General features: G+C 39.4%; 2 protein-coding genes, 1 long non-coding RNA gene and 2 other non-coding genes across 7 annotated transcripts in view; 2 read left to right on the top strand and 3 right to left on the bottom strand.

Moving 5' to 3' along the window:
- The first annotated feature begins 467 nt into the window (after positions 1-467).
- Positions 468-6081, top strand: gtf2f2a (general transcription factor IIF, polypeptide 2a). 2 transcript variants are annotated; one of them, XM_008337549.3, is made up of 9 exons: positions 468-634; positions 881-954; positions 1171-1195; positions 1275-1413; positions 2442-2501; positions 3192-3273; positions 4834-4933; positions 5164-5307; positions 5470-6081. In XM_008337549.3, the coding sequence occupies exons 1-9, from the start codon at positions 569-571 to the stop codon at positions 5590-5592; spliced, it is 813 nt and encodes a 270-aa protein (XP_008335771.1). In that variant the 5' UTR covers positions 468-568; the 3' UTR covers positions 5593-6081. The 2 variants fall into 2 exon arrangements, with proteins under 2 accessions (XP_008335771.1, XP_008335772.1); XM_008337550.2 differs by lacking the exon at positions 2442-2501 and having other exon boundaries at positions 469-634.
- LOC103398810 (uncharacterized) overlaps positions 6077-27500 on the bottom strand; it is a 35812-nt gene continuing 14388 nt past the window's right edge. Inside the window, exons 1-9 of one of the 2 annotated variants that reach the window (XR_523531.3) lie at positions 22645-22724; positions 16557-16693; positions 15147-15351; positions 8863-8967; positions 7954-8074; positions 7411-7534; positions 6874-6997; positions 6506-6591; positions 6077-6190 (exon numbers count right to left, since the gene is read on the bottom strand). This is a non-coding gene — a long non-coding RNA (uncharacterized LOC103398810). Of the gene's footprint in view, positions 6191-6505; positions 6592-6873; positions 6998-7410; positions 7535-7953; positions 8075-8862; positions 8968-15146; positions 15352-16556; positions 16694-22644; positions 22725-27500 lie in introns of those variants that run through there. The other variant, XR_003049069.1, reaches the window with a different exon arrangement.
- Positions 6340-6472, bottom strand: LOC112486575 (small nucleolar RNA SNORA31). The gene has a single exon (XR_003049071.1). It is a non-coding gene; the product is annotated as a small nucleolar RNA SNORA31 (small nucleolar RNA).
- On the bottom strand, positions 6696-6832 carry LOC112486576 (small nucleolar RNA SNORA31). Its single transcript, XR_003049072.1, has one exon. It is a non-coding gene; the product is annotated as a small nucleolar RNA SNORA31 (small nucleolar RNA).
- The window catches only part of LOC103398817 (protein TANC1-like), a 46345-nt gene continuing 28526 nt past the window's right edge, over positions 9682-27500 (top strand). Inside the window, exons 1-8 of the mRNA XM_025053828.1 lie at positions 9682-10384; positions 11495-11683; positions 13204-13296; positions 14727-14857; positions 16421-16721; positions 17549-17830; positions 24981-25097; positions 26957-27244. Coding sequence (XP_024909596.1) covers positions 10309-10384; positions 11495-11683; positions 13204-13296; positions 14727-14857; positions 16421-16721; positions 17549-17830; positions 24981-25097; positions 26957-27244 — 1477 coding nt within the window. The 5' untranslated portion in view covers positions 9682-10308. The remainder of the gene's footprint in view (positions 10385-11494; positions 11684-13203; positions 13297-14726; positions 14858-16420; positions 16722-17548; positions 17831-24980; positions 25098-26956; positions 27245-27500) is intronic.

The raw sequence follows: 27500 nt of genomic DNA, 5'->3' as shown, positions 1-27500 counted from the left end.
TTTAAAAGTTAAATCAGAACTCAAAGTTGATCAAAGCGTTTACAAAGTACATTTAAATACACACTGAAACTAAATTTATCTGTAATATTACTAAACAGATAGCAGCAATGGTTAGAAGGTGTAAAAACATTTTAACCACAAAGTACGGTCACACAAAACAGTAAGACATACATTAAAAGTTGCCCATAACAATAATATGAAGCATACTTTTTACTTTTTTTTAAGTAGAATACAATTCCAAAACATAAGACAGAAATATGTGGTTATTATGCTAAGTGATAGTTTCGTATAAATGTTAGTATGTGGTTGTACAAAGTACAAAATGACATATGGTTACATTTATTTTGATAATCATTCTTGGTTTTACGCAGTTAAATATTGGTATAAACTTCCTACCTATGTGTGGCGCTAATTCTACATTATACTCTTTTGGCAACCGTCAATAAAAATAAAGAAGAAGAACAGCGAGTCAACACTGTATTGTACCTTCCGCGCCACCGTAGTCTGTTGTGTACGCATGTGTTTTGTTTTACCATTGATTAAGTTCACAAAAACATAATTTTAAAATATGTCCGAAAAGGGAGAGGTGGATTTGACTGGTGCAAAACAGAACACGGGCGTATGGCTCGTCAAGGTGATTTTCTTTTATTTTCCATAACATTATGTAGGATAGAATAAATAAATACGAAGTAGGCTCGCTGTTCTGAGCAATTGTATATCGATAGCATGCTATGCTAACATAACGCTGTAGCCAAATAGTAGGGTCTCTTGTTGCATTTTTGTTATAGCTACATATAAACATTGAAAAGTCGAGTATTTGGGTTATAATAATATATAATAATAAATAAGTGCTGTACTCATTTTTTCTCACGTACTGTAGGTTCCGAAATATCTCTCTCAGCAATGGACGAAAGCGACGGGAAGAGGCGAAGTTGGGAAACTCCGAATCTGCAAGTATGTGAAATAGATTAGATTAGGGCGAACTCTATTGATACTATACTGGAGAAATTATTGTAAATAGCCTTTAAGACTCGATACTCAAATATGTGTGAATACTCAAACATATCAAACTTATGTGTCAATGCGTCATCAGTTCATTTGTATTTTAGGCGTTTGAAATGCATTTTGGATCATCATAACCTGCTTTTTAATTACCCCCTTATCCTAAAGGAAAGGAAACCAAGGAAAAGCTGAGGTAAAGTATTTTATTTAAATCACCATCACTTACACGCTACGTTAAGACTAACAACTTAAACTATACTGTTGTTGTACAGGTGAGTTTCACTCTAAATGAAGAACTGACGGTGATCGAAGGTATTGAAGCCAAGACTGTGTCTGCACCTCGTGACCATCCATTTACCATGCAGTCAGTGGGAGGCCAGACTTTAGCAGTCTTCACTGAGACGTCATCTGGTTAGTTTCTTTGTGTTTAAAAAGAAGATCCTGTTTGTGTTTTTTTGCATTATCCGTGTGTTTTTGTTCTAAAGCCCAGATAGGTAAGTTAATTTTGGTTGGACACTAACCACTCCGACCTTCTCTTTGTATCGCTTGGTTTGGTTGGACACTAACCACTCCGACCTCTTTGTATCGCTTGCTGTCTTCTGGTGCACTCTTCGCCTGCTGTGATTTCTCGTGTTTTGTCTGTGCTCACATTTTTGCTGGAGTGTGAACTTGTCTGCAGTTATTGTGGTCTTAAAATTTACCAAATACCACACCCAGTAAACATGTGAGTGCTCAATATAAATCTAAAAATCTTCTTTGTTGGAAATCAATCATCAATAGCCTGATTTGTGTTTAAGGTGGAGCAATTTTTCTTAAGCTTTGATTGATCTCTAGTCATTTGTTGTGGTTTGAGCTTTGCATTCTCAGTAGCTTGTTGACATATGAACATGCTCTGTTGGCTAGTCTAATCTGGATCCAGTCAAAATAAATCCAATCTATAGCAAATGGGTTTTAAGAACAACACAGACCTTAAATAGTGCATAGGTCTCTTTTGCTAGTAGTTTTCTGGTCTCATCTGCTTTTCTGAATGTGCCGGTGGTATTTTGTTGCTGTGGATGCTAGTGAGCTTGTGCCTGTGTTTATTTTAGTTCTCTCAGTACAACCTGTGGATGAAGGGCAACAATTGTATAATTCTGCCTACTGCAGCTTTAACTGCAGTTGAATAATAATAATGATGATTCATATTATTATTCTTTTAGGGTAAACATGGCAATAAGGCCACTGTCATAGATTAAGGTGTTCTTAATCTTAATGTGTGGCGCTTTGTGGTGGGAAATTTGCTTGCTGGCTGATTGGGCATGCGTGCTTTGCTAATGCAAAGTGTGACTAAATGTCATGTGTGTGACTAAACACAAAGTGTGGTTCTTTTGTTTGATCCCCTGCTCCCTATGGCCTCAACCCTCTCTATCTTCACATTAATCCTCCCTCCCTTCCTGTAGGCCAGTCAGAAGAAAGGTCTGATGGCAGCAGCTCAGGTGCGGGGGCGGGGGCAGGTCCAGGTGAGTCCCCCTTGTCAGCAGCAGTTGGCAAAGTTGCACACCTAGGAATGTGACACTTGCATAATTTTAAAAAAGTAGCGTTCGTATTATTCTACAACACCTAGGAATGTGACACTTGCATAATTTTTTAAAAAAGTAGCGTTTGTATTATTCTACAACATTTTTTTTTAAAGAATGGCTTAAAATGATTTTCCTAATAAAGCAAAACTTTAGATCTGTTTCTGCTCTGTCATTTAGGCTGTGATTGTGAAGTAAATATTATGCAGCGAGGCTTAGTTTCAACACGGCGTTGATGGAAATGTTTTCAGACTGGCGATAAATATGGTCGAGCACAATGTTTACCGGTTTGTTTGGATAATGGTTGCACTTGATATTATATAACTTAAGCGAATAACGTGACAGGCCTAATGTGTTGTTGTTGGTGGAAACTTTGCGATGCTGTTTGCCACCTTCTGATAAATATGGGTTTTAAGACTTTTTTTGTTCAGATATGTTGCATTTGTTTTTAGTAATAACCTGGGTCAATATAGGGTTATGATGTGAACATCTGACTTTCTGAAGTAACCTCCATCCTTCCTCAGTATTTCTTTCCACTTCTTCCTTTTATACAGGCAACCACTCATCTGTCTCTACGTGTGTTGCACAAAGATACACTTAGCTGGTTTTTTAATCAACTCTACGCTTTTGCAGATAAAATAGCTGTCGAGGGATTGGTGGTACAGAGAGCAGAATGCAGACCTGCTGTCAATGAAAACTACATGAAGTTAAAGAGGTAAGCATTTATTTACACTAATATGTAAGGCAGCGTTTCCCCAAACACTTGGATGAACGACAACTGCAATCACAACCTAAATCAAATTGTTTTATACAATGCAAGTGGATGGGAAATGTTATGATGCTGAGGTTTAAAAAGTTCTGTTAGGCAACTGGATGTGAATTTTCTAAAAGAAGACATTTCACCTCTAATCCAAGAGGCTTCTTCAGTTCTAACTGGTGGTGGGGATTACAGCAAATAAATACTCCAGGTGAGAAAGAATAAAGCTACTTCAGCTCCTTCCAGTTAGGTGAAAGTGTAAACAGTCATTAAGAGTCTGATGGGTCATTGTGGTCCTCATCAGAACGGTTTCGGTCAGCTGCCTCTTTGTTGTGTGAAACTTTTGGGTATTGTTCCTAAAAGTGCTTTGTAAGTGGGTGAGTCCACCTCCTCTGTTGAGTGATGGTTTTTCCAGGTTGACAGAAATGGCTTATTTTACCCCTCACTCAAACCATCTGTCTTCCCTGGCCCTGAGGAGTTGGCCCTCCTGTGTTGGGCCATGCGCCTGTGTAGCGGTTGTTTAGTCTCCCCAATGTACAGGTTCGTACACCATACCTCACTGCACTGAACGGCATAAACCACATTGTCCAGCTTGTTTCTTTGAGTATTGTCTTTGGGATGAACCAGTTTTTGTCTTAGGGTGTTACCAGGTTTGAAATGTACGGGGATCTGGTGTTGGTTAAAGATCCTCCTAAGTTTTTCCGAAACTCCTGAAATGTATGGAGTGACGACCTTCCCCCTCCTCCTGTTGTCCTCCCTCTTTGTGGGCCTCTTTTTGTTTGTTTTTAAAAACGCCCATCTGGGATAGCCACAGGTCTCGAGGGCTGTCCTAATGTGTCCCTGTTCTCTTATCTTACCTCTGGTGGTGGTGGGAAAGGTGTCTGCCCGTGACTGTAGGGTTCTGATGACTCCTAATTCTTGCTCCAGTGGGTGGTGTGAGTCAAAACGGAGGTACTGGTCGGTATGGGTTGGTTTCCTGTACACCTCTATGTTGAGTTGTCTGTCCTCGGCTCTCCACTTCCTCCATGTAGAGATTCGCCACTATGGGAGACACAGGAGAGCCCATAGCGCAGCCATGCTTCTGTCTGTAGAAGGACTCGTTGAACTGGAAGTAAGTGGTGGTGAGGCAGAAATCTAGAAGAGCATAAATGTGGTCAATGGTCAGGTTGGTTCTTACCCGCAGGGTGTGATTTTGAAGTAAGCGCATCCTCACTGTTGTTACCGCCTCTGTGGTGGGGATGCATGTAAAAAGTGATGTGACATCGTAGCAGACCATGGTCTCATCCGGGTCCAGTTTTAGCCCCCTTAACTTGTTGATGAAGTCCTGTGAGTTAGCTATGTGGTGAGGTGTGTCCCCAGCCAATGGTGAAAGGATAGAGGCCAGGTGTTTGGCAATGTTGTTAGTGACTGAGTTGATGCTGAGATTCAGCAATTCAATCAATTGTGTTATGTTGCAGTTTAGATTAATATTGTAATAAACTATGTTGTCCTTACTTTTTTTTTCTTAATTTCATTCAGGTTACAAATAGAGGAGTCCTGTAAGCCGGCCAGGTTATCACAGCAACTGGACAGAGCCGTCACCAGCAACTACAAACCTGTGGCCAACCACACTTACAATGTGAGGAATGAAATCAGTCAACAAAACTGTCTTGTCCTGTTAATCTGGGGTTTTGTTGTAACCAGTACGTAACAATACAGCCGAGATGTAGAAAATTCATTACACATTACATGCTGATAGTGGGGAAACTAGACCAGTTGAACAACTGCTAAAGTAAAGGGTTTTCAGGCAGAGTGATGAACCTAAGAAAGACACCTGTTCTTGACCACTGTCTGTTCTCTTTGCTGCAGCTGGAGTATGAGCGCAAAAAGAAGGAAGAGGGCAAGAGAGCACGCGCTGACAAACAGCAGGTGTTGGACATGTTGTTTTCTGCATTTGAGAAGCATCAGTATTACAACATTAAAGACCTCGTGGACATCACCAAACAGCCTGTGGTAAGATAAAGGGCAAAGTCAAATGATTGGCACAGCTAATCCTTGTTTAAAGCTAGTTTGATTTGTTACAGTTGTTACAATTTATTATCAAAAGTTGATGTTTTTCTATCTTTTAAACAAAAGTGACTGAGTCAACTTTGTTCTATGTCTGTCCTCTCTAAGAGTTACTTGAAGGAAATCTTGCGCGATATTGCCATCTACAACGTGAAGGGAACACACAAAAACACCTGGGAGCTCAAGCCAGAGTATCGACACTATCACGGCGAGGAAAAAACTGATGAGTAGTTTCTGCAGCCCATTAGCCATCTTTATTTTAATGGAGTTCCTTCTACATCAGTCCTTGGAATTCTTTTAACTTCCTTGCATATAATCTGTTTACGTCACGGCAGGTTGTTGTTAGTTAGTGACACCTTAATACTCAAGTGTGTCATTACTTCCTGATTGGCTCAATGTGCTGTTAGGAAGCCCTCAAATGTAAAAGCTAGTGTAAATGGAACTTTGTGTAATTTAGCAAAATACATTTATAACTTTTCTCACTGGATTTTACCTAAAATAATTTAAATATCAGGTAGTGTAGTGTTTATGTAAAAATAGATTGTTTTTTAGTACTCTTAAATGCATTTTCTATTGTCAGTAAATTCCTAATGTTAAATGTTTTACTTTAAGTGTTTAATAAAGGTTTGGTATTTCTCTTCCCCACTTACCCGAATTCCATGTACACCTGGGTGTAACATGGGATATGTCAAATGTGAATAAAGTACAGTGTGAATTGAATTTAAATTCTTAGTTTTTATTGCAAAACAAGAGTTTGAACTTAATTATAATACAATTTGTACAAAGACATTTACACAATGTCCAACTTGTTTAGAGGTCCATCTGGTTCCTACAAGAAAACAAGATGCAACATTAAGTGATGCTCAGTCTAAGATATGCCAATGACAAGATGCTACACCATTTCCTACAGATTACTGTTAACATTCTAATGTTCAAAAATATGAGGAAAACACATAGTCGACATTAAGACTATTACTTACATGTGTTCCCTAATTCAATCTGTGCAGCTATGAAGTGAAGCAGCCAGAAAGCACAAGGACATTTTGCTTTAGCATCTCCATGCAAACCCAGAAGGCACTGAAGGCAACCTCAGGTCTATCAGTGGATGCAGAGGACTGACCCCAACTTCATGACTTCTACTTACCACATAATTACTTCAAACCAGGATTCACTACGGGTTCCATTAAAGCCACAGCAACTGGTTCTTTGACTCAATCTCAGCTCTCATACCTTTAAAAAGCAATTAAAAAAAATCATTACAAAAACATTACAATCAACATATATTGTTACAATTAAATTGTGTAAAGAACTAACATTAAAATGTGAAACTTTTCATTTGTTTTCCCCTCTTCAATCTGGGACGCCATTGAAAACAAGCGAGCAGAAAGCGCAGGGAATGATAGTTTTGCATCTGTAATACTGTAACCCAGAGTCTTCTCACAGCAGAGAGTCTGGGCTGTCAAAGATGCGTCTGAAACTTTGAGAACCTTAGTCTACATCAATTTAACTTACATTTTCAAACAACTGTCATGGATGTTAGGTTGTTCTCCTAGAGGTCTCTCCTGTCCTGGTGAATATTGGAGACATTGTGTTGAAGGTCAAATGCCTGTATACTCCTTGAAGCTCATGGAGGTTTCTAAAGAATGGCAAGATAATGCACACACAAAAAAAAAAAAAAAGGTATTAGCTCCATACATAAAAACAATGCCTTCTAACCAAATACATTTGTTAATATTTCAAATTTGAGGATTATGTTTTATACAGAACAGAATGTCTGCAAATACTTTTATTAAGCATAAATTGTCAACTCAAACCAGTATATTTTGTTTAGATTACGTCTAGAAATCATACACAAAAATGTGAAACATTTCATCTGTTTTCCCCTCTTCAATCTGGGACGCCATTGGAAACAAGCGAGCAGAAAGCGCAGGGAATGATAGTTTTGCATCTGTAATACTGTAACCCAGAGTCTTCTCACAGCAGAGAGTCTGGGCTGTCAAAGATGCGTCTGAAACTTTGAGAACCTTAGTCTACATCAATTTAACTTACATTTTCAAACAACTGTCATGGATGTTAGGTTGTTCTCCTAGAGCCCTCTCCTGTCCTGGTGAATATTGGAGATATTGTGTTGAAAGTCAAATGCCTGTATACTCCTTGAAGCTCATGGAGGTTTCTAAAGAATGGCAAGACAATGCACACAAAAAAAGGTATTAGCTCCATACATAAAGACAATGCCTTCTGGACTTTAAAAAAAATCTAACCAAATACATTTGTTAATATTTCAAATTTGAGGATTGTGTTTTATACAGAACAGAATGTCTGAAAATATTTTTATTAAGCATAACTGTCAACTCAAACCAGTATATTTGTGTTTATATACCGTAAAGAAATCACACAAAAATGTGAAACATTTCATCTGTTTTCCCCTCTTCAATCTGGGACGCCATTGAAAACAAGCGAGCAGAAAGCGCAGGGAATGATGGTTTTGCATCTGTAATACTGTAACCCAGAGTTTTCTCACAGCAGAGAGTCTGGGCTGTCAAAGATGCGTCTGAAACTTTGAGAACCTTAGTCTACATCAATTTAACTTACATTTTCAAACAACTCTCATGGATGTTAGGTTGTTCAAGGGGTCTCTCCTGTCCTGGTGAATATTGGAAAACTGGAGACATCGTGTTGAAGGTCAAATGCTCCTTGAAGCTCATGGAGGTTCCTGAAGAATGGCAAGATAATGCACAAAAAAAGTATTAGCACTGTACATTAAGAAACAATGCCTTCTTGACTTAAAAAAAGTCTAACCAAAAATCAAATACATTTGTTAACATTTCAAATTTAGATTATGTAAAGAAATCACAAAAATGTGAAACTTTTCATCTGTTTTCCCCTCTTCAATCTGGGACGCCATTGAAAACAAGCGAGCAGAAAGCGCAGGGAATGATAGTTTTGCATCTGTAATACTGTAACCCAGAGTTTTCTCACAGCAGAGAGTCTGGGCTGTCAAAGATGCGTTTGAAAGGAACAGGCTTGACCCATTTAGAAACTTTGAGAACTTCAGTCTACATCAACTTAACTAAATCCAATTGTATGCATGACTACACTTAATGATTACACGAATATATTACAAGTTAAGAAAAAAATCAAGTTGTATACTCTAAAACTGGCTTGACTTGAGCACACAAAGCAACGCTGAGGTGACACACCAGAGTACAATAATGCTAATGAGCTAAGGCTAACAACCAAAGCTAAAAGCCAAAGCTCGAAGGAGGCCAAGTTTGAAAGTGTAATTCGCTCTCTTAAATAAATACTATTCGTTGAGCTCTGGTTCAAGGTAATTTCAGTGACAGTTTTAAGAAGTAGACACGAGAAGCAGTCAAAGGCGGCCATACAAAAACGGCAGTAACCATCTTGCACGTGTTCACAAACATTATTTAAGTCCAACGCTACAACTGCATCATTAACATTTTATTTTATAATCATAATAGCAACATGGCAATTACTTACTAGAGAACCTTGAATAATACCAGCCGTGGTGTTTGCTAGCATGCTGCTCAGAAAACTACAACCATTTTTCTGGTAGAGATGCACGTGTGTCTTGGGAGACGGCGTCTGTAAAAGGATGGACAAACTACTGAGAACAGCGAGAGGCCCAATCTAATTGCTTTCATTGGCTGAGCTGCATGATGACGTCAGTCACAAACCGGTACCCCGTTTAGCAGTGTGGTAATACGTACGTGGATTATAGTATTTAACGATAGATCATTTAGGTAGGTCATTTACGATACACATTAAATATTTTCAATAAGGCTAACTATACGATAAAATTGCCAATAGTGTTGGACAAACAATTATCCACTCACACTCACAGCAATATCTGGTTATAGCCCGCCCCCTCTCTTTTAGCTGCCAATCAAACAGCAGCGCTCAGCTTACGTTTGCTTGCGCAAAAGCGTTCATTGATTTTTATTTTTTTTAGTACATACAATAGTTTTACTCAAAATACAATACATTTGAGGCTATTTTAACTATTATTGTGCATTTTTGGAGATTAAGAGACCACTTCATGCGGAAGTAGAAACAAGCTAGAAGAGCAAGCTGAGCTCTGATTGGTTGGAAAAAAATATATAGGAACATGATTAGGGGAAAAAAAACAACAATTTGATTTGGTGAAAAAAATCCCTTCAAGAGTCCCTTGATTGGACAAAATACATCATATTTATTATATAAATATGTCCAATTTCATGTAGTAAAATGTGTATTTCAGGCATGAGGTTTATCAGATTTAAAGGGCCTATGACGATCTAATAAATAATCATAAATAGCTGGCTATTTTTTTTACACTTTTTACTTGAAAAACTAGAAACCCATAATAAAATGTTGCTTGTCCTCTTTTAATTGCTTTGCAATAAGAAGTTGGATTAAAGTGTCTCTGTGGAGTCCTTAAACATTGTATGACATGTAAATGAAAAATGAAATTGCTGAATTAAATAAGAGATTCATGACACAATAAAATATGCATAATCATAATAGGCCTAATACTACAGAGACCTGCATCTAATTCAAAATAGATGACAAGACTGACGTGGCGTGTGCATGAAGCGCACACCCACTTCATCTTTCCTCCCTCACTGTGCGACTGGACTAGGGAGGTGCAACGATTCTCTCCGAGTTTATCTTCAGTACAAATCTGCAAAGCCATGCCTTCATCGGAAAAGACATAAAAACAGGTAATTTCAGACAGATATTAATGTGTTATCATTTTTACATGTGAACATTAATGATCAAGTGGAGTATGTTAGAGAAAAGTCCAATTAGGCAGAATCTGGCTCTGGATTTCAAATGGAAAATTAAGACTTTTTAGGTATTGCTGTCTAAAAACACATGATCATTTAATGTCTTTTTTGTTTTCTTAGTGTTTTGGTGGCAGCAGAGAGAGCAACAGCAACAGTGATGTTTAGAGCAGTGTTTGGACATAAGAATGAAGAAGGAAGAAAACATGGAGGGAAAAAGACCCAGCGGCATCAAGGTAAGATGAAATCATTTGAGAAATATTTTCAAATAAGCAAATTCAAACTGAGAAACGTTCATACAGGTAAAATACGCATTTATGTTGTCCATGGAATATGTAAAGTGAAAGATGTACACACTAAATCTTGTACTTTGTTGGTGGAAATACTCAGGTTCTCTTCTCCCGGGTGATATAAGTAGAGCCATTTCAATTAGCCTAATTCATCAGCGTGTTCTGTCCTTCATTCTGTGTCCCGACGCTCGCGTTTTAAGTGTGTCAAGCAAAGTTGGGGTGGGTGAAGAAAACATTATGACCTACTAAAAACACACCACACTTCACACGGATTTCTGAATGGCTGATTGACTGGACGAGAAATAGGATTGTGTTGAACAGTCACTCAGACCATGAGTTAAGACTGTATTTTTCATTTCACCGTATTTACTGAAATACAGTGAAATGGTGGGGATGAATGATCATAAGCTGAGATCAGTATTAAAGCAACCCTGTTGCGCATTAATAGTTGATGATGTGCTGCCCTCGGTAAAAGCGCAGAGGAAGACATAGAACTGTGTCAGTCTCATTAAAATGAAAGAGTACGTTTGCAGTACGTTGGTGCGGCTCTGAGGAGTTAAAGAGCAGGGTTGCTTTTTGAAGTCTGATCATTTTCAACCAATGATCCACTCAGAGTTTTTTTTGAATTATGCAACTGTACATCATGCACATTTGTAATATTAACCAGAGCTCCTCTGAGACCTTGTTTTACTCAAGGGCACAATATCAAAAACAGACTTGTTTGATGTAGAGGGTTATGAATAATTTAAATGTCATAACAGAAAAATTACTGAAGTAACCAGTAAACCTGACTTTGGGAGTTCTCTTGCATAATGCTTCATCTTGACACTGGATCTGCATAATCTGTTAGATTTATTTAAAATAACAAACATCTTAAATACTCCTGTTCAGCATTTCACTACAGCAGAGGTCACCAACTATATTTGTTCTAGGGATACTGTCCTTTGGTTTACAAAGCAACAGCTGTTTTGGCAGAACGTTCTTTTCTAGTCAGTGGAAATGATGTGACACAGTGAAATTGTGTCATCTCTGTTTTTAATTTTTTAATTTTTGCAGGCACTGTGGTTCACACCCACAGCACCTTACAGAGGGGCAAAACTGGACGCGCCAGTCATCTTGGGGATACTAAAAACTCTGCAAGGATGAAAAGGTTGACCAAGGGTCTGTCCATTTCTTTACCATCCTCTCCTCTTCCTCCACGCCAGGCTGATATGGCCTCCTCTCAGACTTGTAACCATTTTCCTGGTGAGTTAAAATATGACAGATTTAAAGGAAGCAGTTCATGCTTTCAACGAGAATTGATTCACAAGAAGCTACTGTAGCGTATTTGCCTCGATTAGCGTAGCGCTCTCAAGCGTTCAACTGTTTCCTACATGTGACAAAAAACACAAGAGCACACAGACTGTGTCCCCCAGGGCCCACAAATATGTGACAGACTGTTCGACTAAATGATTAAAGAGGACAACTCCAGGCAAAAAAGAAAAAACTAAAAAAAAAAAACCTCAGAAAGTGTGGTCAATTTTAAATTTATATATATATATATATATATATACACGTCATTTTTACAATTAGGTCATAATCAAACCATCTGTTCCAATATGTACTAGTCTTTGGTTTGTGGAAACAGATGGCTGCCCTGTCATACACATAATTACTGCAATACATTTATGTACAGAAAGGTTAATTATGCCGGTTGTTATTCAGATTGATTTCTGAACCAAAATGTTATCATGATGCATTTTCTATTTTTGTTATTTATGGGGGTTTTTTATCGCAAAGCTTTAATTGGGTGAGAGAGAAATTCAAGAGGAAATGTTCTTGTTGAATTCATTTTTCAGTAATTAAAAAAAAACAAATCTAATTATTAAGTTATTTATCCAAACAAAGCAGCATAACGTCAGAACACATCTATCACAACTTCATGTCATTAATACAATTTCAATTCAACACTGACTAGATACAGTACTAAACTGACTTGACTTCGGACTGTAGTACATATCCATTGATATTACTCTGCATTTAAATGGACTGAGAAAAAAACGTCTAGGATGCCTTACATTAAAATATACACTAGATGGCAGTGTCTTGCAACGAGCTCGCCTATTTAGAAAAATAGGTTGCAATTATATTTCAGTTTATGCAGCACAGCCTGGTTTTCTTTCCACTGAGCACTAAATAGACATTACACCGAAATTTACAGCCAGCATTCTATGGGCTTCATATTACTGCCTGGTCATTATTATCAAATATTGAAAAAATAACAAATTGTGGTTGGGAGCAGCTGCACACCTGTGATTCAACTACAGAATAACCTTGAATGTGTGAAAACACCTAATACCTACAGAAGAACCTGCAGTTTGAAGAAGAAAAAAAACAAAAAACTAGATGCATTGACGGAGACACACCCACACAGCATGAACGTGTATGAACGCTATATATACCGAAACACACACACACACACACACACACACATCCATACACACATAATAAAGCTGGCATAGTACAATCAATAATATACTCTTTTACTCCACACGATCTCTAACCACTGCTTTTCACTCCTGGGACACAATTCAAATTCTGCACCACAGATCTCATCTGAGTAGACTTAATCTTTCTCTCTCTCTCTCTCTCCCGCTCTCTCTCTCTCTCTCTCTCTCTCTCTCTCTCTCTCCTCTCCTCTCTATCCTGTCTCCACCCTCTATCTCTTGCTCCCACCCTGCCTCCTCTCCCTCCCTCTGCCTGCTTCTTCTCTGCTTTCGCCAAAGGACGGGTGAAGAAGCTTGAGTATGTCGAGGACTCTTTTAGTGCCGGAGAACCTCTTGTCTTTGCCTCGTGCCGCGGCGAGACACACCAAGGAGGTGAGAACAGGAGTGTGTGGGTGTGTATTTACCATTGTGACTGTTTGATCCAGGTATTAAGCATTGAGGCTAAATGGGAACGAAAGAACCCAAGGTGAGAGAAGAGTAGAGAAAGGGTGAGATGCAACGGAAAAATCAAATCTTTGTGCATTGTTTTAATGACATCCGTTTATGTTCTCTAAGTTTTTTTCCCCAGTCAGATCTGTGTTTGATCGTTTTCTTATGCAGATTTGATCTATTGTCACAGTTTCCAGAGTTTTGTTTTTTTTTTCTTTTTGCTATGACTCGTCTACTCATTCATTGTCCAATTAGAGTTACATTAAGGCGGCCGTGATTCATCACCTATAACTCAAGCAGCTTTCTTTGTGCGTTGGACCAGGAGGCTACCCTGAGGCCAAACAGATTTTATGAAGCATCTTCTATTGCTGTTGCCAGGCACCTCTCAGCTTCCCGTTTCCAATAGCAACTGCTAGGTGGTTTGCTGAAAAGTACTAGACATCCAATGTGTCCTCATATTACTTTAGATGTGATCCTGGAGCTGTGGTTATTAGAGGCAAAGTTTTGGGGATTTTTTGCCCCCCTCTATTTGAATTTTTGAAATACATCCACTTTTTCTAAACAAGTTTCTCTTATCTGGCTTGGCTTGTTATTAGCTTTTAAGGCTGTGACGAAAGCCTCAAAGAACAGAGATCCTTCCTTGAACCCTTCATGTGTAATAGTGACCAGATATATACAGTAATTAACCTTGACCTTCTTAAAACCCTGCTTGTGTTTAACGTCGTGTAATTACGTAAATTACAAGAGAAATTTGGTACTGAGCATGAAAGATCCTGAACAGGAAAGGAAAAATTAAAAAAAAAAAAAATCAGTAGAGAGAGTGAGAAATGAATGTGTTGCAAAGGTTTTTGTGAGGAGGAGTGAGCTGTTCCTGTAATCTGCAATGTCCTGTCATTCTGTTTGCATGCCTACTCAATATGCATGTTAGTCAGTTGATAACAGTGCAAAGATGAGGTGTGGGAACACAGGCGTGTTACTGTTCGGCTCAATCAGCCAGAGAAATGGGATGAAAAAAAAAACTCCGAAGCCTTAGTCTGCGGAGGTATGTGTGTGGAACGTGGGGCGGTGTGGGCTGGAGGTCAGAGCTTTAGGGAGTCTTAAACTGTGATGAACGAATGCAGCACATGGCCTGTGTCAGCCCATCTTTCCAGGAGCAACAGCTATAAGGCAGAGTCAGTGCACTCCTTCTTTCTGCTCCGGAGCTGACACCGAGCTAATTGAAATTCACAGCCCGTTTGTGGACAGAGAGCACCTGGCAGGCGTCTCCCGCGAAAAGAGCAAGAGTTAGATGTCAGTTTCCTGTGGTCTGCCTTTTTTCTTTTTCTTTTTTACTGCCTATTAATCAACGTGTCCTGGATGTGTGTGTTGACCAGACCTCCAAGTGGTGCCCAAGCTGGGCTCCTCCCTTTCTACCGAGGAACTGATGACCAGACTATGTTTCTTATTGGGAGAAGCCACGCCTGGCACTGATAGCTCTCCTATGGAGGACAGGAGGGGAAAGAAGGTAAGACAGCATATCAATACGCCGGTCTATGACTGTCTTGTCGAATAGAAGTTTAAGCAAAGGTTAATGAAGTGTCCTTCTGTTGATCTTCATTTTAAAAGCACGGATATTAGTCACTCAATATTTGGAAACAGCCCAGTAAACAATGTATAAGATTTGACCACTTGAAAATGGCATTGAAAAAAAAAAAACAACACCTTTTTATCAATGACACAGTGGGCTGTGGCAGAAACATGGTCTACCCTCGGAGGTTCATTGTATCTGTTCATACATCTCTTACATCACGCACCTCCATCTCCGCACCTTTTCGCTGCTCCATCCTTGACCCATTTTCTCAGCATCATCTCCACACCTAAGCTCCAGATTCACAGAGATGGTGAGGTTCATATGAGGAATGTGGGTTGTCCTGCAGATGATAGATGAGGGTCTGGTACAAAGGAGAGTACGGTAACTGCGAGCCACTGCAATTCTGCTGCCTTGTCTCACTCGGGTTTCTGTGTTGCAAACAAAAATATTGCACCAGTGAAAAGGAGACCCGAATTCTATAGGATCGAGCGTCATGGATGAGGAGGGTTCGCCTGTTTATGTGTTAGTTTTAAAAAAAAAACATTTGAATGAAAACATTTTTAAGTTTTCTCAGTGATGGCACAGAATCAAGAAGCTACATGAACAAATGCAATATACACACACATATATATATATAACATATTTAATTATTGTAGTACTGTTTATGGTCACTACAACACACTACAGCAGGGGTGTCAAACTCAAATTCACAGCGGGCCAAAATTAAAAACTGGGACGAAGTCATGGGCCAAACTTACACATCAGTAGTATTTGTTTCTTATTATTCCTCTCTATCTCTAGCTTTTTGAGTTTCTTTTTAATGTAAATCTTTTTTTTTTTAAATGTATGTGCTATAACATAGGGCATACACCGCTAATACTACACATCCTGCCAGTATATAGTGACTATATTTTGGCGGGACAACTCTAGTATACATTTGATATGATCTCGTGATCAAACATAATGACACTGCGGGCCTGAGTTTGATACATGTGCATGACATAATTATATTTATATTCTAGTTTTATACATTTTAATTTGCTCATGATCTACCAGTACTCCCTTTGCGATCTACTGGTAGATCCTGCTCTGCTTATTGGGCACTCTTACCCTCTCTCTCTCGCTCGCTCTCTCAATGTTTGCGTTCATTTTTTTTTTTAATGCAACCACACTTCAAGTGGCGTTTCATTTCATCTTCCTAGAACCCATCTTTCGTGGCTCACTTGAATGTGTGACTAACAGTGACTCCTGCAGTAAATTGTTGTAATGGCCACTGCCTGAGACGTACTTTTAAACACAACCAACCATCTTTACAGAGAACAGGGAGGATGACAGGCAGCTTGGAAATAACTGGAATTATCACTTCATTTTCATTAGTCACACAGACATAGACAGTAAAAGTGCACATAAACCGAAGGTTACACCCCTGGGAAAAATGTTCACTTCTCTTCTCTTTGTTTCATTTATAATATAATTTTAAATCTTCCTCCTTTTCAGTGTGACATCTCTGCCCAGGGAGGGAGTCCTAGCTCCACCCTGACCTGCAGCACTGCCTCCCCCTGTTCAGAAAGCCCCTCTTCCACCCTCAGCCCCCCTGCTGAAAGTCATCATTTGCCCCAACCTTTGCCCTTACCTTCACCACACTACAACTCCAGCAACAGCCCCTGTGGGACCCTGTCCAGTCGAGGTCCGAGTCCTGCCCGTGCTCCTGCTCCTGGGGGCATTACAGGACATAGCCATGGGCCTCCTGCTCAAAGCCCCACGTCCACCCTGGAGAGCAAGGACAGTGGAATCATTGGTAAATGTTCTTGTTGTGTTTACTGACAGATGTTTAAATATTTAAATTGCTGTTTATAAAAATATATATATATTTGATTAGGCCTTCAGAATCTGTTGAAAAGTAGTCTACCGGGGTATAAACTCAAACATAAGCTAGTGCTAGAGTAGCACTAGTGTATATCGGTGGCATAATCTCAACAAAACTGTACATTTGATCCAATTACTAAACCTTTGAAAACTACAATTCATTTAATGAAGTCTTTCATGATGCAAAAAAAAAGTTTGAATTTAAACCTTTGTAACTCACATTGCCTTTTCCTCCCCTAGTCATTGACTTTCTGCATCTATGTTATTTTATTCAACACTTGATCTAATTGAGCATTCCTACCACCAATGATGTTTGATAAAAATGGATAACAATGAGGAAACGGCAGGCAGCTGTGTTACAAGCTGATGGATAGAGCACTGAACTACCAAAATGTTGGGTTGTCTGTTCGGTACATCTATCTCACAGCTCTGTTTTTATAAGGCTCGTACCACTTCAGTACCAGACCTTCAGCTTCCTCCTGTCAGAACTGGGACACTGCTGTCTTTGCTGCTTATGGGTCTCATTGTCCTAAATAGGACACTTTTATTTTTTATTTCTTTAAAAAAAAAGAGCTTGTATTTCCAGGCTAACAAGACCTGCATCAGGTCCAATTCAAAACAACACGGGACGTAAACGTCACTTGTTTGTGACAATCGTCATGTCGACTGTACTCGTGTTCTCTAAAAAGTAAACAGTTTGATTTTTCCTTTTTCTTTTTTTCTCTCTCCACTGCTTTAATTTTCTTCTGCACGGCCCAGCGACCACCACCAGTTCCTCTGAGAATGAGGAGCGCAGCACCACCAGTGAGGTGCTGATGAAGGACGAAGGCCCAGTGGGCGGCACCGGTGTAATGGGGCATGTAAGTGGAGAACATCACACTGGGCCAAACAAGGACACTCTGACCGTCCAACTAAACGAGACTCTGTCCAAAACCGACGTCACTGAGTCCAGGACCCCACCGGCACCTAAAAGACCCCTCCCACAGCACAATGTGAACAGCACCTCCTCTCTGGCGATGCCTCGTCCAAACTCCGTGGCAGGTAGGTTCAACGCAAAACCTTTGTTTATTTGTGACTGGAGCAGCAGAGTGGGATTCTTTTCTTCCATCTAAGGAATATCGGAATAAAAAGGTCCCTTATTTGTCCCACAATAGGGAAATTGATCAACAGCGGCTGCCGCAGGAGGCGCGATTAAGCATGTGGTTGTTACTCGACTGAGGCAGATGCGTAAGGCAGGCATGATAACCGCTAGCCTAGTCTAAAGAAAACCAATGACAATTATAGTCAAGACAAATGGCTCAATAAGAGACGGCGCTGAGTGATGGCGCTAAAGATTTCTGTAAAATAAACATATTATTAGGTAGATGTTTGTTGTGTGCAATATATATACGTTCTGAGCAGGATACCAATTCAACAAATAAATATATCATATTTAGGCCTTTATGCACTCTTAATTCAACAAATAAATATATCATATTTATGATATATTTATTTTTATTTATGATTTAGCCTTTATGCACTCTGCTTTTTCATAATCACATAATTGAGTTTAGCAAATACACTGGTGTCATATTAGGGGTCATATTAGAACGCTGTTAATGTTGCATTGCTCTTGTAATGATTATTTGGGCACATTTTTTCTTATTTACAAGAATGTTTTTTTTTAAGTGACAAAATACAATCTTTTGTTTGTTTGTGTGTGTTTAACAGAGAATGAACGTTGGGAAACGCATTGGTTCAATGTTGTTTTTGTGGACAAAATAACCGCAAGGACAGAATATGTGCGTTTGTTTTTTTTTTACGTCATGTGAAAGAAAGTGTAGCACTGGAAAGTTTTTATCAGGTGGGTCGCTTTGACCAGCTGTTCTACATTAGCTGCCGCTGCATACCTCTGCTACCGTCGAGGACAATCGGCATTAAAAAGTGAGCTGAAAAAACAGGTGCAGCCGTCACTGCTTCTGTCATGCAGGAAGTCAACCGTTACTTCCCATTAAAACACACCGTGAGGTGTCTGAAATTCAATTTGTGCGAGGATAGTAACAACTCTAAAATACTGCGTTATCAGTGAACTTGTACGTTGCTAAAGCTTCCAGTACATTGTGGCTGACGCAGGTTAATAAGCATATGAATGTGACAGCTGCGACCTGCGGGCTGATTAATTAACAGGCACACAAATATTGACTGAATGGCAAATTGATTGAATTGATTGTTTGACTTGACATTTTCCAACTATTCATTGGTTGCACAGAATGCCAACTAAACTCCCACGCACCATGTGCCGGTGCTCTGCTTCTAATGCTGAAGCTGAATACACGCCGCGAGCTTTACCAATGTCCTCCAAGGCTTTCAATTGTCATAAGAGTAATCCCCCCCAACCCGCTCCACCCCCTCCCCTTCTCCCCTTCTCCCTTTCCAGTCACGATCTTTCCAAGTGCGCGCGGCTCTTTTTCTTCCCTTAGATGTCAGTTCATTGGTGGTTGGAGAGAAGGAAGAGATTCCCTAAGGAGCGGATTCAAAGTAACGCTTGCCAGTTTTTGCTGTCAGCTGTTGCTTTCATTTAGGCATTCTTGATGGAATTCAGCATGAAGTGCTTTTTTTTTAACTTTTACACATGCATTAAAGAGTGACAGCGAACATTCGCCGTGCAAAATGGCATACGCTTAGTGACAAGAGGTAAAATGAAACTACCTTCATCTCTAAGAACGTTCTTGTTGACTACAACAATTTGACCAAATGAGATCCAAAAAAAAAAAAAACTCCTACAGTATCAAAAAAACATTTTTGGAGAAAACTCGATTTTCTTGTAGAATTGTGTTCATAAAGGATACCAAACATCAGGACCGGCTCAATGGAACTTTTTATGTTCAATACGGATACTGGAGCATCTGCAGCTATCAATATCAACCGATATCGTTTCTCCTCTCTGTGGGTGTTTATAAAACATGGACTTTATACCATTAGATCCAATTATTTCCAATACTGGAATGATGCCGATCCTGAAGATCACATTGGAACTTCACTACGCAGTACGCTGTATTTGGATTGTATCAATTTGTTTTTGTGAGTATAAATCTCTTGCAGTGCAGTGGCAGTGTAATGACAGTAGATAACCACCAGCCTTTAAAGGAATTTAGTAAGATAACATTCTCAATTAACCATATGTTTCATATATATTTCAATACACGTCCATCCAATCCAATTGTCCTCTCACACCAGAGAGTGGTTGTACGTGCGTATTGTAGTTTTACAAAACCCTGGGAAAAATTGTGTTCATTATTTTGTCAAACTTTCAGTTGGAAAGTGAACACTATTTCCTGCTAATTGAGGAGTCATTCCTTCAGGCTGGCCATGGCCTAAGCACATTTAGGAGGTTTTGATCCAGAGCTGCAGAGTTGACCTTTAAAGTGATGAGTGATTGACAGGGGTTGGAGGCTAGTCACCCACACTGTCATCAGCTGGGAACAGAGTGATGGAGAAGGGGTGTTGAACCGTGTCCCATCATCAGCCTGAACTGTCAAGTGTAGCACGGGTGTTAGGGATGAGTTACCTTTGTGTCCCCTTTTTTCAAAACTGGCTAAAACCTGTGTTGCCTCCTCTCTTCCGTCTCTGGTCCATTTGGTGTGGCTGTCTTCAGCCAGCACTCTCTCATCCCACTCTACACCTCCCTCACATGTTTCTGCTGCAGACTGTTCTCCATCTTCTCACTCTCAAGGTTTTTTTTCCTTTTTTTTTTCTTTTCAATCCCAGCTTCACCACTTCAGCTATTCGCTTGACAATCACTGCGAATTCCTCCCCGTTTCGGCCTTTGATAGTTCTCGGATAAAAGGAGAGATTCTCTTACAGAGATGAGATTTCCATGTTCCAGGGTTTAATATTTGTCATTTATTTTCTATTACGCTCATCAAATTAACACAGTAATTGATGTGCCTTGCATCAGGGGGACATTCATTGTCCACGGAGCAGATCTCATTTGCTTCTTTTTTTTTTTACAATAGAACTGATCCATATTTCAGTTCTCTGCTGCTGCAGGATTGAAGTAATTCAACTACAAATTATACCAAAGTTGGCAACGTTTTTTTTTCTTCAAAAAAACAACCAAAAAAGACATGCAGTATTTTAATGACCCTCATCATTTTATGGGCTACACGTGTAGTAGGTTAAGTAAAAAACAAACAAAAAACATCTGAAAAAGGCTAGTCAATAGTAGAGATACACCAATCAACCGGCCAGTTTGTGTTGTCACATTAAGGAAAATCGGACAGGTAAAGATTTATGTCCATAAATCACGTTCCAATGAACGAACGAATGGAAAAAAAGCAAAAAATTTCAGTCTGTGCATCTCTAGTCGATAGCAGGTTTACCACCAAGTCAACTCAGTCATGTCTCTTTAAAAGTGGATTATCTTGCAGTCCTTCCTTCTGGATACGTTTTTTTTTTTAAACAGCTATAGATGTCATTATTTCCAAAGATTATTTCTAAAAGCATTTGTATATTAACCTGCACAACCACACAACTATTTTTATAGCAGTTACAGAAAAAATTGAGCCTTATTACATATTGCTACAGGAAGAGTTCCTGACTGCTGGCCCCTGAATTTTAATTTAGCCCCGTTTAAATATACTTAAACCAATTTAATGTGGTGTGACGCATGAGTGACAGAGGAGTGCTGTTGTGATTGGACTTAATGGAGGATGCTTATAGGAACACGCTGTTTTGGCTGTGACAGTAACTGCAGATCCACACGCGTCAAACTCAGGCCACGGGCCTGATTTGGCCCCTGGTTTAATTATATTTGGCCTGCAAGATCATATTAATTGTGTACTAGAGTTAGCTCTCCAGTATATAGCTGCTATATACTGGAGGGGTTTGTAGTATTGATGTATGCACTATATTATAGCACATACATTTTTGGTTGTTCTTTTGTTGTTGTTTACATTAAAAAGAAACTCAAAAGGCTTATTGAGTTCTTATTTCTAATATAATTTCTTATGTTTATAACATTAAGTTTTGGTCGTTCCAGATTCAATGCTTACACAAAACTAAAGTTTGTTTCCGCATGAAAAAAGTTCAACATTACAGATCTGGATAAAAGGGAAAACATGGACATTTTCCAGTCAATTCTTCAATAAATATCGAGTTTGGCCCGCGACTTTGTCCAAATTTTTAATTTAGGCCCACTGTGAAATTGACTTTGACGCCCCTGCTCTAATCAAATAACAGCATGAGAGTTGTAATTTTGTGCAAGTCCCACAGATGTTCCCAGCTTTAATATCAAGTGCATTAATGTCGTAGTGACCATTTACATGACTCATCTGCAGACTGTGTGTGGTAACCATCTAAAAATAGGGGTAGTGGGTTGGTGGTCTTTATCATTTTTCGTGACCCCCAACCTCATCGGGGGTTCCTTATGGGCAGGTACCCATTCATATTTATAATATTTAAACCTATATTTAATAGTGAAGTTTGCTTATTACATATGTAAAGAACATGTTTTTGTTGCTAATCAGTGCCATGTAAAAAAAATAACTGCTATTGTGTGTGCAATATGGAGCCGTTACAAAATGGACCAATTATATATACATACATATATATATACACATATATACATATATATACATAGTACAATTTAAAGAAATTAAATTGTACTATTTAATTAGAGTGCATTCAAATCCTATTTCTTCCCTAAATTCCCTCCACAGACACTCAAATTCTAGCTGAAGTCTAGCTAAGACTACCAGATTCAACAATCACCAACAACGTCCAAAAGAAGCAAACCCAGGAGACGCCAAACAACAATGTAAACAACACAGCAGTGGCAGTCTGTCTAATAAAAGGAGAAAAAAAACTGTCTTTACCTGAATACACACACTAGGTCAAAGCAGAGTGGCTGTAGACATGGGAGCAGGGGTTACAGGGCAGCAACAGCATCTAAAATAATAATAAAAAAAAACAACAATAAACTAAACAGAAACCCACAATGACATTCAATAATGTTTGAAACAGGCCTACACACCTCCCACCCCAATCATGATAGCCCGCAGGTCTGCACAGTGCCCACTAGTGGCAGGGAGTGCATTGACATATCACAGGGCACTTTTTTTTTTTTTTTTTTACATGATCACATAAGCTACTGCTATTCAGGAAGCGGTTGGTTTGGGTCCAAATCATGGATTAAACTTCACTATTCTAATCCAGGATTGTGATGGGAGAGTGGTTTTATTTTATGTCTAGACCCCGAGTAATGACTGGAAAGAGATTATTTTACGCACAGTTTGATTTTAATTCTATTTTATTGTTATTTGTCTGTCTTTTGTTATTTATTTTAATTTTTTTTGTGTGTTTCTAAAATCATATTCATTCAGCCTACACTGACTTCATACCGACGATTCACCAGTACACCTTGTTGCTGTACTGCAAAGATTTCAACAAAAAGATCTACTCTAGCAGTATTTTCACACAGGCCTCATCCACATGGCACCGAGGACTACAGAAGGTTTTTTAATGCAACACAAGTAAAAAAAAAAACAAGGTTTTTTTAAAAAAAACTTGTTTGCAACTTGTCATTAAAACTGACTCTTTAAGTTTTAGTGTTTAACATTTCAGAAAGTTTAATAGGAAAAAAATGACAAGAACCACCCACATAAACCAGATGCATGAACAGATGAAGGAGTGAGGAGGAGGAGGAGGAAACAGCAGAGAGAAAGAGATGATTGTAATTAGAAAATGTGGTCCCACCATTAGTCTCACTATTTGCTGCACAAATGACTTCATCACTGAAAACGCAAACGTAAGAAGAAACCACTGGCTTGCTTGAGCCCAAGAATCTCCTCAACTTAAATAAAGTGATACTTTTACATTGATTTACTGCGGTTTTTATATCTCTGTGTTAAAGCAACGAGAGAAGCAGATCTGGGCGAAAATTCTAGTAAGGTTGATTATGAGAAAAGGTGTTTAATAACCCATATATGAATATATATGAAATAGCCACAAGTTCATGCCATTAACGTAGACGTGTGATTTTGGATAAATGCAGACGTAAATATCCAGTAAATCCATCGCATCATATCCTGGGAAATCTCAGTAAATATAGGATCTTTGAACTGCACTGACTATAATCTGGTGAGCTTTCTCATGCCTCCATGCCATAAAGCTCTGGGATTAGTTTTTCCGTCATCAAAAAAGAAGAAAAAGAAAGAGAAAGCCTGAGAATAAATATTAACTTTGTTTCTTGGCCACTTTTTTTTTTTTAACCATCCAGTCTACAGAAAGATGAACATTTGATTAGAAATCATATTTGATTTTCTCATCCATAATCTTAAAAACCATGCCAAAAAAATATAATGCAGTGAGTATAGAATACATTTTGAAAAAAAAGAGAAAAAAAAAAAATACTCCACGCTCCACTTCCATACCCCACTCTCTTACTGTACGTTCAGTCCATGTACGGATCTAGAGAATGTTTAATATTTTACACACATAGTAAGGCAGGAATAGATTCAATAAATATTTAACGCCTTCCTTCTTTAAAGGTTTAATCAACCAAATGTCCGCACAATGCCGTTATTGTTCACAACAGCCTGCACTCATTTCTCGGAGACTGCAGAAAGCGAGTCTTGCCGACATGTAAACTCGGTAGTGAAAGTGGGTGGATTGATGGGCCAATGTGGGAGGAAACCTCCCCTTGTTTTTGTTTCTTAATCATCTGTGTGAGATTACTTCAATCATGCCTGTTGGTCATGTTTGGCCTCTTTGGGCTTTAAAAAAAAAGAAGGTGTGCGTCGAGTCCCTGAGACTGCGGAGGCATTTGGGCGTCACAGCCCCACCGTTTGTTCCCACGACCGATCGCAAATTTGATGTTTTGACCGATGTGTGGGACAGTACGAAAACATTTAGTCATTTCAGACTCAGCCTCACGTCTAAAGACGACTCCCTTTTTTTTCTCCCCCCTTTCTTCACTTGTCAAGGTCACTGAGCATTTATCGCTAAGAGCAACAGATGTTTATGGCTCCCGTCTCCATGGATACGATCATTGATCATTGAGTGATGAATTCCACACTTTTGTGTTCTCTGGGTTTTTGTTTTTTTTTGCCTGTGCATGAGCGGGCGCCAGCGTGTGTTCTCTGTGTGTGTTTGTTTGCACATTTCCACCATCACATTTCTGATGAACTTGCCGACCTTTCTTTGTTCCCAGCCACCAGCTCCACCCGACTGGAGGATCTAAGTTTTCTGGACAACCCCAGAGCTGGTGGACACAGGGGCTCTGTTCGCAAACACAACACGGCTGAACGCACAAATGAAGACGCCAAAGGTACATAGTAGCTTAAACTCCACGTCTTTTGCGAATACATACAAGTTCAATATTTAATTTCTTCTAAATAAAAAAAAAGCAAGCCCCAACTCTCCAACTCAAACAAAGCCACAATGCTGTAGACATCACTGCTGGACAATCCGACGTGTACATCGCCAGTTATTTTGGCAGATCTCTTTACATTTCATCTTCTTCATTTTCTTCTGGATGTGAAAAGAAATGGCAGAACAGACTTCTGATTATAAAAAAAAAAGACCTGTAAAACAAATACCTTGGCAGCGGAGAGGCCAGTCAGATGATGTAGTCTTCAATGACAGCATGCAATAAATATAGCTCTTTTGGTATTTCTTTCATATATAGTTATATACTTAAATTGGCTTCAACCTTCTTTTTCTGTTGACTGTTCTCTTCAGGCGTCACCTCAGCGAATCATCTGCCTCCATCTCACCCTATCCCTGTCTCTTCTGTTTTTACAGACCAACCATCTCCATGTCCTCTTTCCTCTGAGCTCTTCCTCTTCTCCTCTTCTCTCTTTTCCTGGCAACTCCATCTCTAACATCACACATGTCCAAACCATCTCCACCTCACCTCTCTAACTTTATCTCCAAACTTTAAACTCCACCTTAACTGTCTGAACCTCTGATCTGCTCATCTCTAATCCTGTCCATCCTGGTCACTCGAAAAAATCGAAAGCATCTTCATCTCTGCCGCCTCTGACTCAGCCTTTGGTCTATTAGACAGAGCCACTGTCTCCAAACCATACATCATAGCTGATCTCACTATTGGCTTATAAACCTGAGGTTTAAATTTCCATGCTCTCCTCCTGTCACACATCACCCCTGACACTCGTCTCCATCCATTCCTCCCAGCCTGCTTCCACCTCTTTTGTCCACTGTCCATTTCCCTGGATGGTTGACCGCAGGTGTTTGAACTCATCCAGCTTTACTCCCTCTACTCCTTGCATCTTCCACTTTCCCCACTCTCGTTTGAACATGTAATCAGTGTTGCGCCTGCCGACCTTCATTCTTCTTTTCTTCAAAGCAAACCTAGAACCTCTCCAGATTCCCTTCCACCTGCTCCCTACTTTAGTAGAGTACAATGTCATCTGCAAACATCATAGTCCACGGAGCCTCATGCCTGACCTCATTGGCTTCAACCTAAACATCAAAAAAATAGAATTAATACTACAATTAAATATAACCTCCAAATTTCCACCAAAATTAATGTGCCTAAAAACTTTCTTTGAGTATTTATGGAGAAGAGTGGCCAGCAGCGGTACTGCAGCTAAAAATGAAACTATGATGTTAGTACATCATCAATTTATTACCTGTTGTCTATATGTGTTTTAGAGCCACGGCATACATTTTACATTTCCAAAATATCACTGTGCACCACCAATCAAAAATGTCACAAAAATATAGATGCTTTTCTAGTTTCTTATATCACTGTGCACCACCAATCAAAAATTTCTATTTTCTAGTTTCTCTTACTCACAAGTTACTTAGTTACTTACTCAGTGAAAAACCTGTGCTTGTTTAGTTGAACATAACTGATAACTGATATACTTGCAAAAATTGAAGAAAGATACACTGATATACTCGCAGAAATTGAAGAAAGATACACATAAATATATTCCACAGCTGAGTGTTTTTTTTGTTTTATGACCATCTGCTGCCACCTGGTGTAAGGGTATTCCATTGTTCTGCATGTCACTGTCACTTATTACAGATAATCTGTACATAAATAATGGTTTTCAGGCCAATTAAGTGAAAATAATTGTCCGTGGTGATTTCTCCCGGCTGAGTCGCTGATTTATAGCGCCTGAGGTTCACACTGAATCTTTTATCCCATCTGTGCAGGGAGATTAGTGGCCTTCAGACATGCTGACATCATGCTGAAACCGCTGCTGTTTGAAGTCCCCGGCATCACTGCTGACACCTCGTTTGTCGGGCGGGATTGGCTCTTTACACGTCTGGAGGAGGTCCTGAGAAAATCCACCAGCTGTGACGGACGCGGGGCTGTAATTGTAGGAAACGCAGGATCTGGCAAGACCGCCATCATATGGCGTTTGGTGATGCTGAGTTGTCACAGCACGCGGACACCGCTGGGAGGTCCCAGCTTCTCACACACCTCCACTTCGCCTAAATGTAAGATCCAAATCCCACTTTAAAAACTCAAATGTTTTTGTTTAATCTCATCTGAAGGGCCCACGCAGAAACCAAGGAGAACGTTGAAATCGAAATTCCCCAGTAGTTCTCACAAACATCACAATTTTGTCAGATGAAGTAGCACTTTTTGGAAATGAGTTGGTAAATAGGTCACGTACTCCTCTTTCAAGTGCTCCCCTGCGGTGTCTCTGCTGATTGCAGTTGTATAAAGGAACACAATTGTTATTTTTTCCCC

Source organism: Cynoglossus semilaevis, unplaced genomic scaffold, assembly GCF_000523025.1.
Source record: "Cynoglossus semilaevis isolate Cse_v1.0 unplaced genomic scaffold, Cse_v1.0 scaffold684, whole genome shotgun sequence".
NCBI lineage: Eukaryota > Metazoa > Chordata > Actinopteri > Pleuronectiformes > Cynoglossidae > Cynoglossus > Cynoglossus semilaevis.
Note: the sequence above shows the minus strand (reverse complement) of the source record. Positions and strands in the feature narration are given on the sequence as shown.

Coding starts and splice junctions, on each gene's coding strand:
- gtf2f2a (XM_008337549.3), top strand. CDS start 569: ATGTCCGAAAAGGGAGAGGTGGATTTGACTGGTGCAAAACAGAACACG. Junction 635..880: donor CGGGCGTATGGCTCGTCAAG/GTGATTTTCTTT, acceptor CACGTACTGTAG/GTTCCGAAATATCTCTCTCA. Junction 4,934..5,163: donor TGGCCAACCACACTTACAAT/GTGAGGAATGAA, acceptor TCTTTGCTGCAG/CTGGAGTATGAGCGCAAAAA.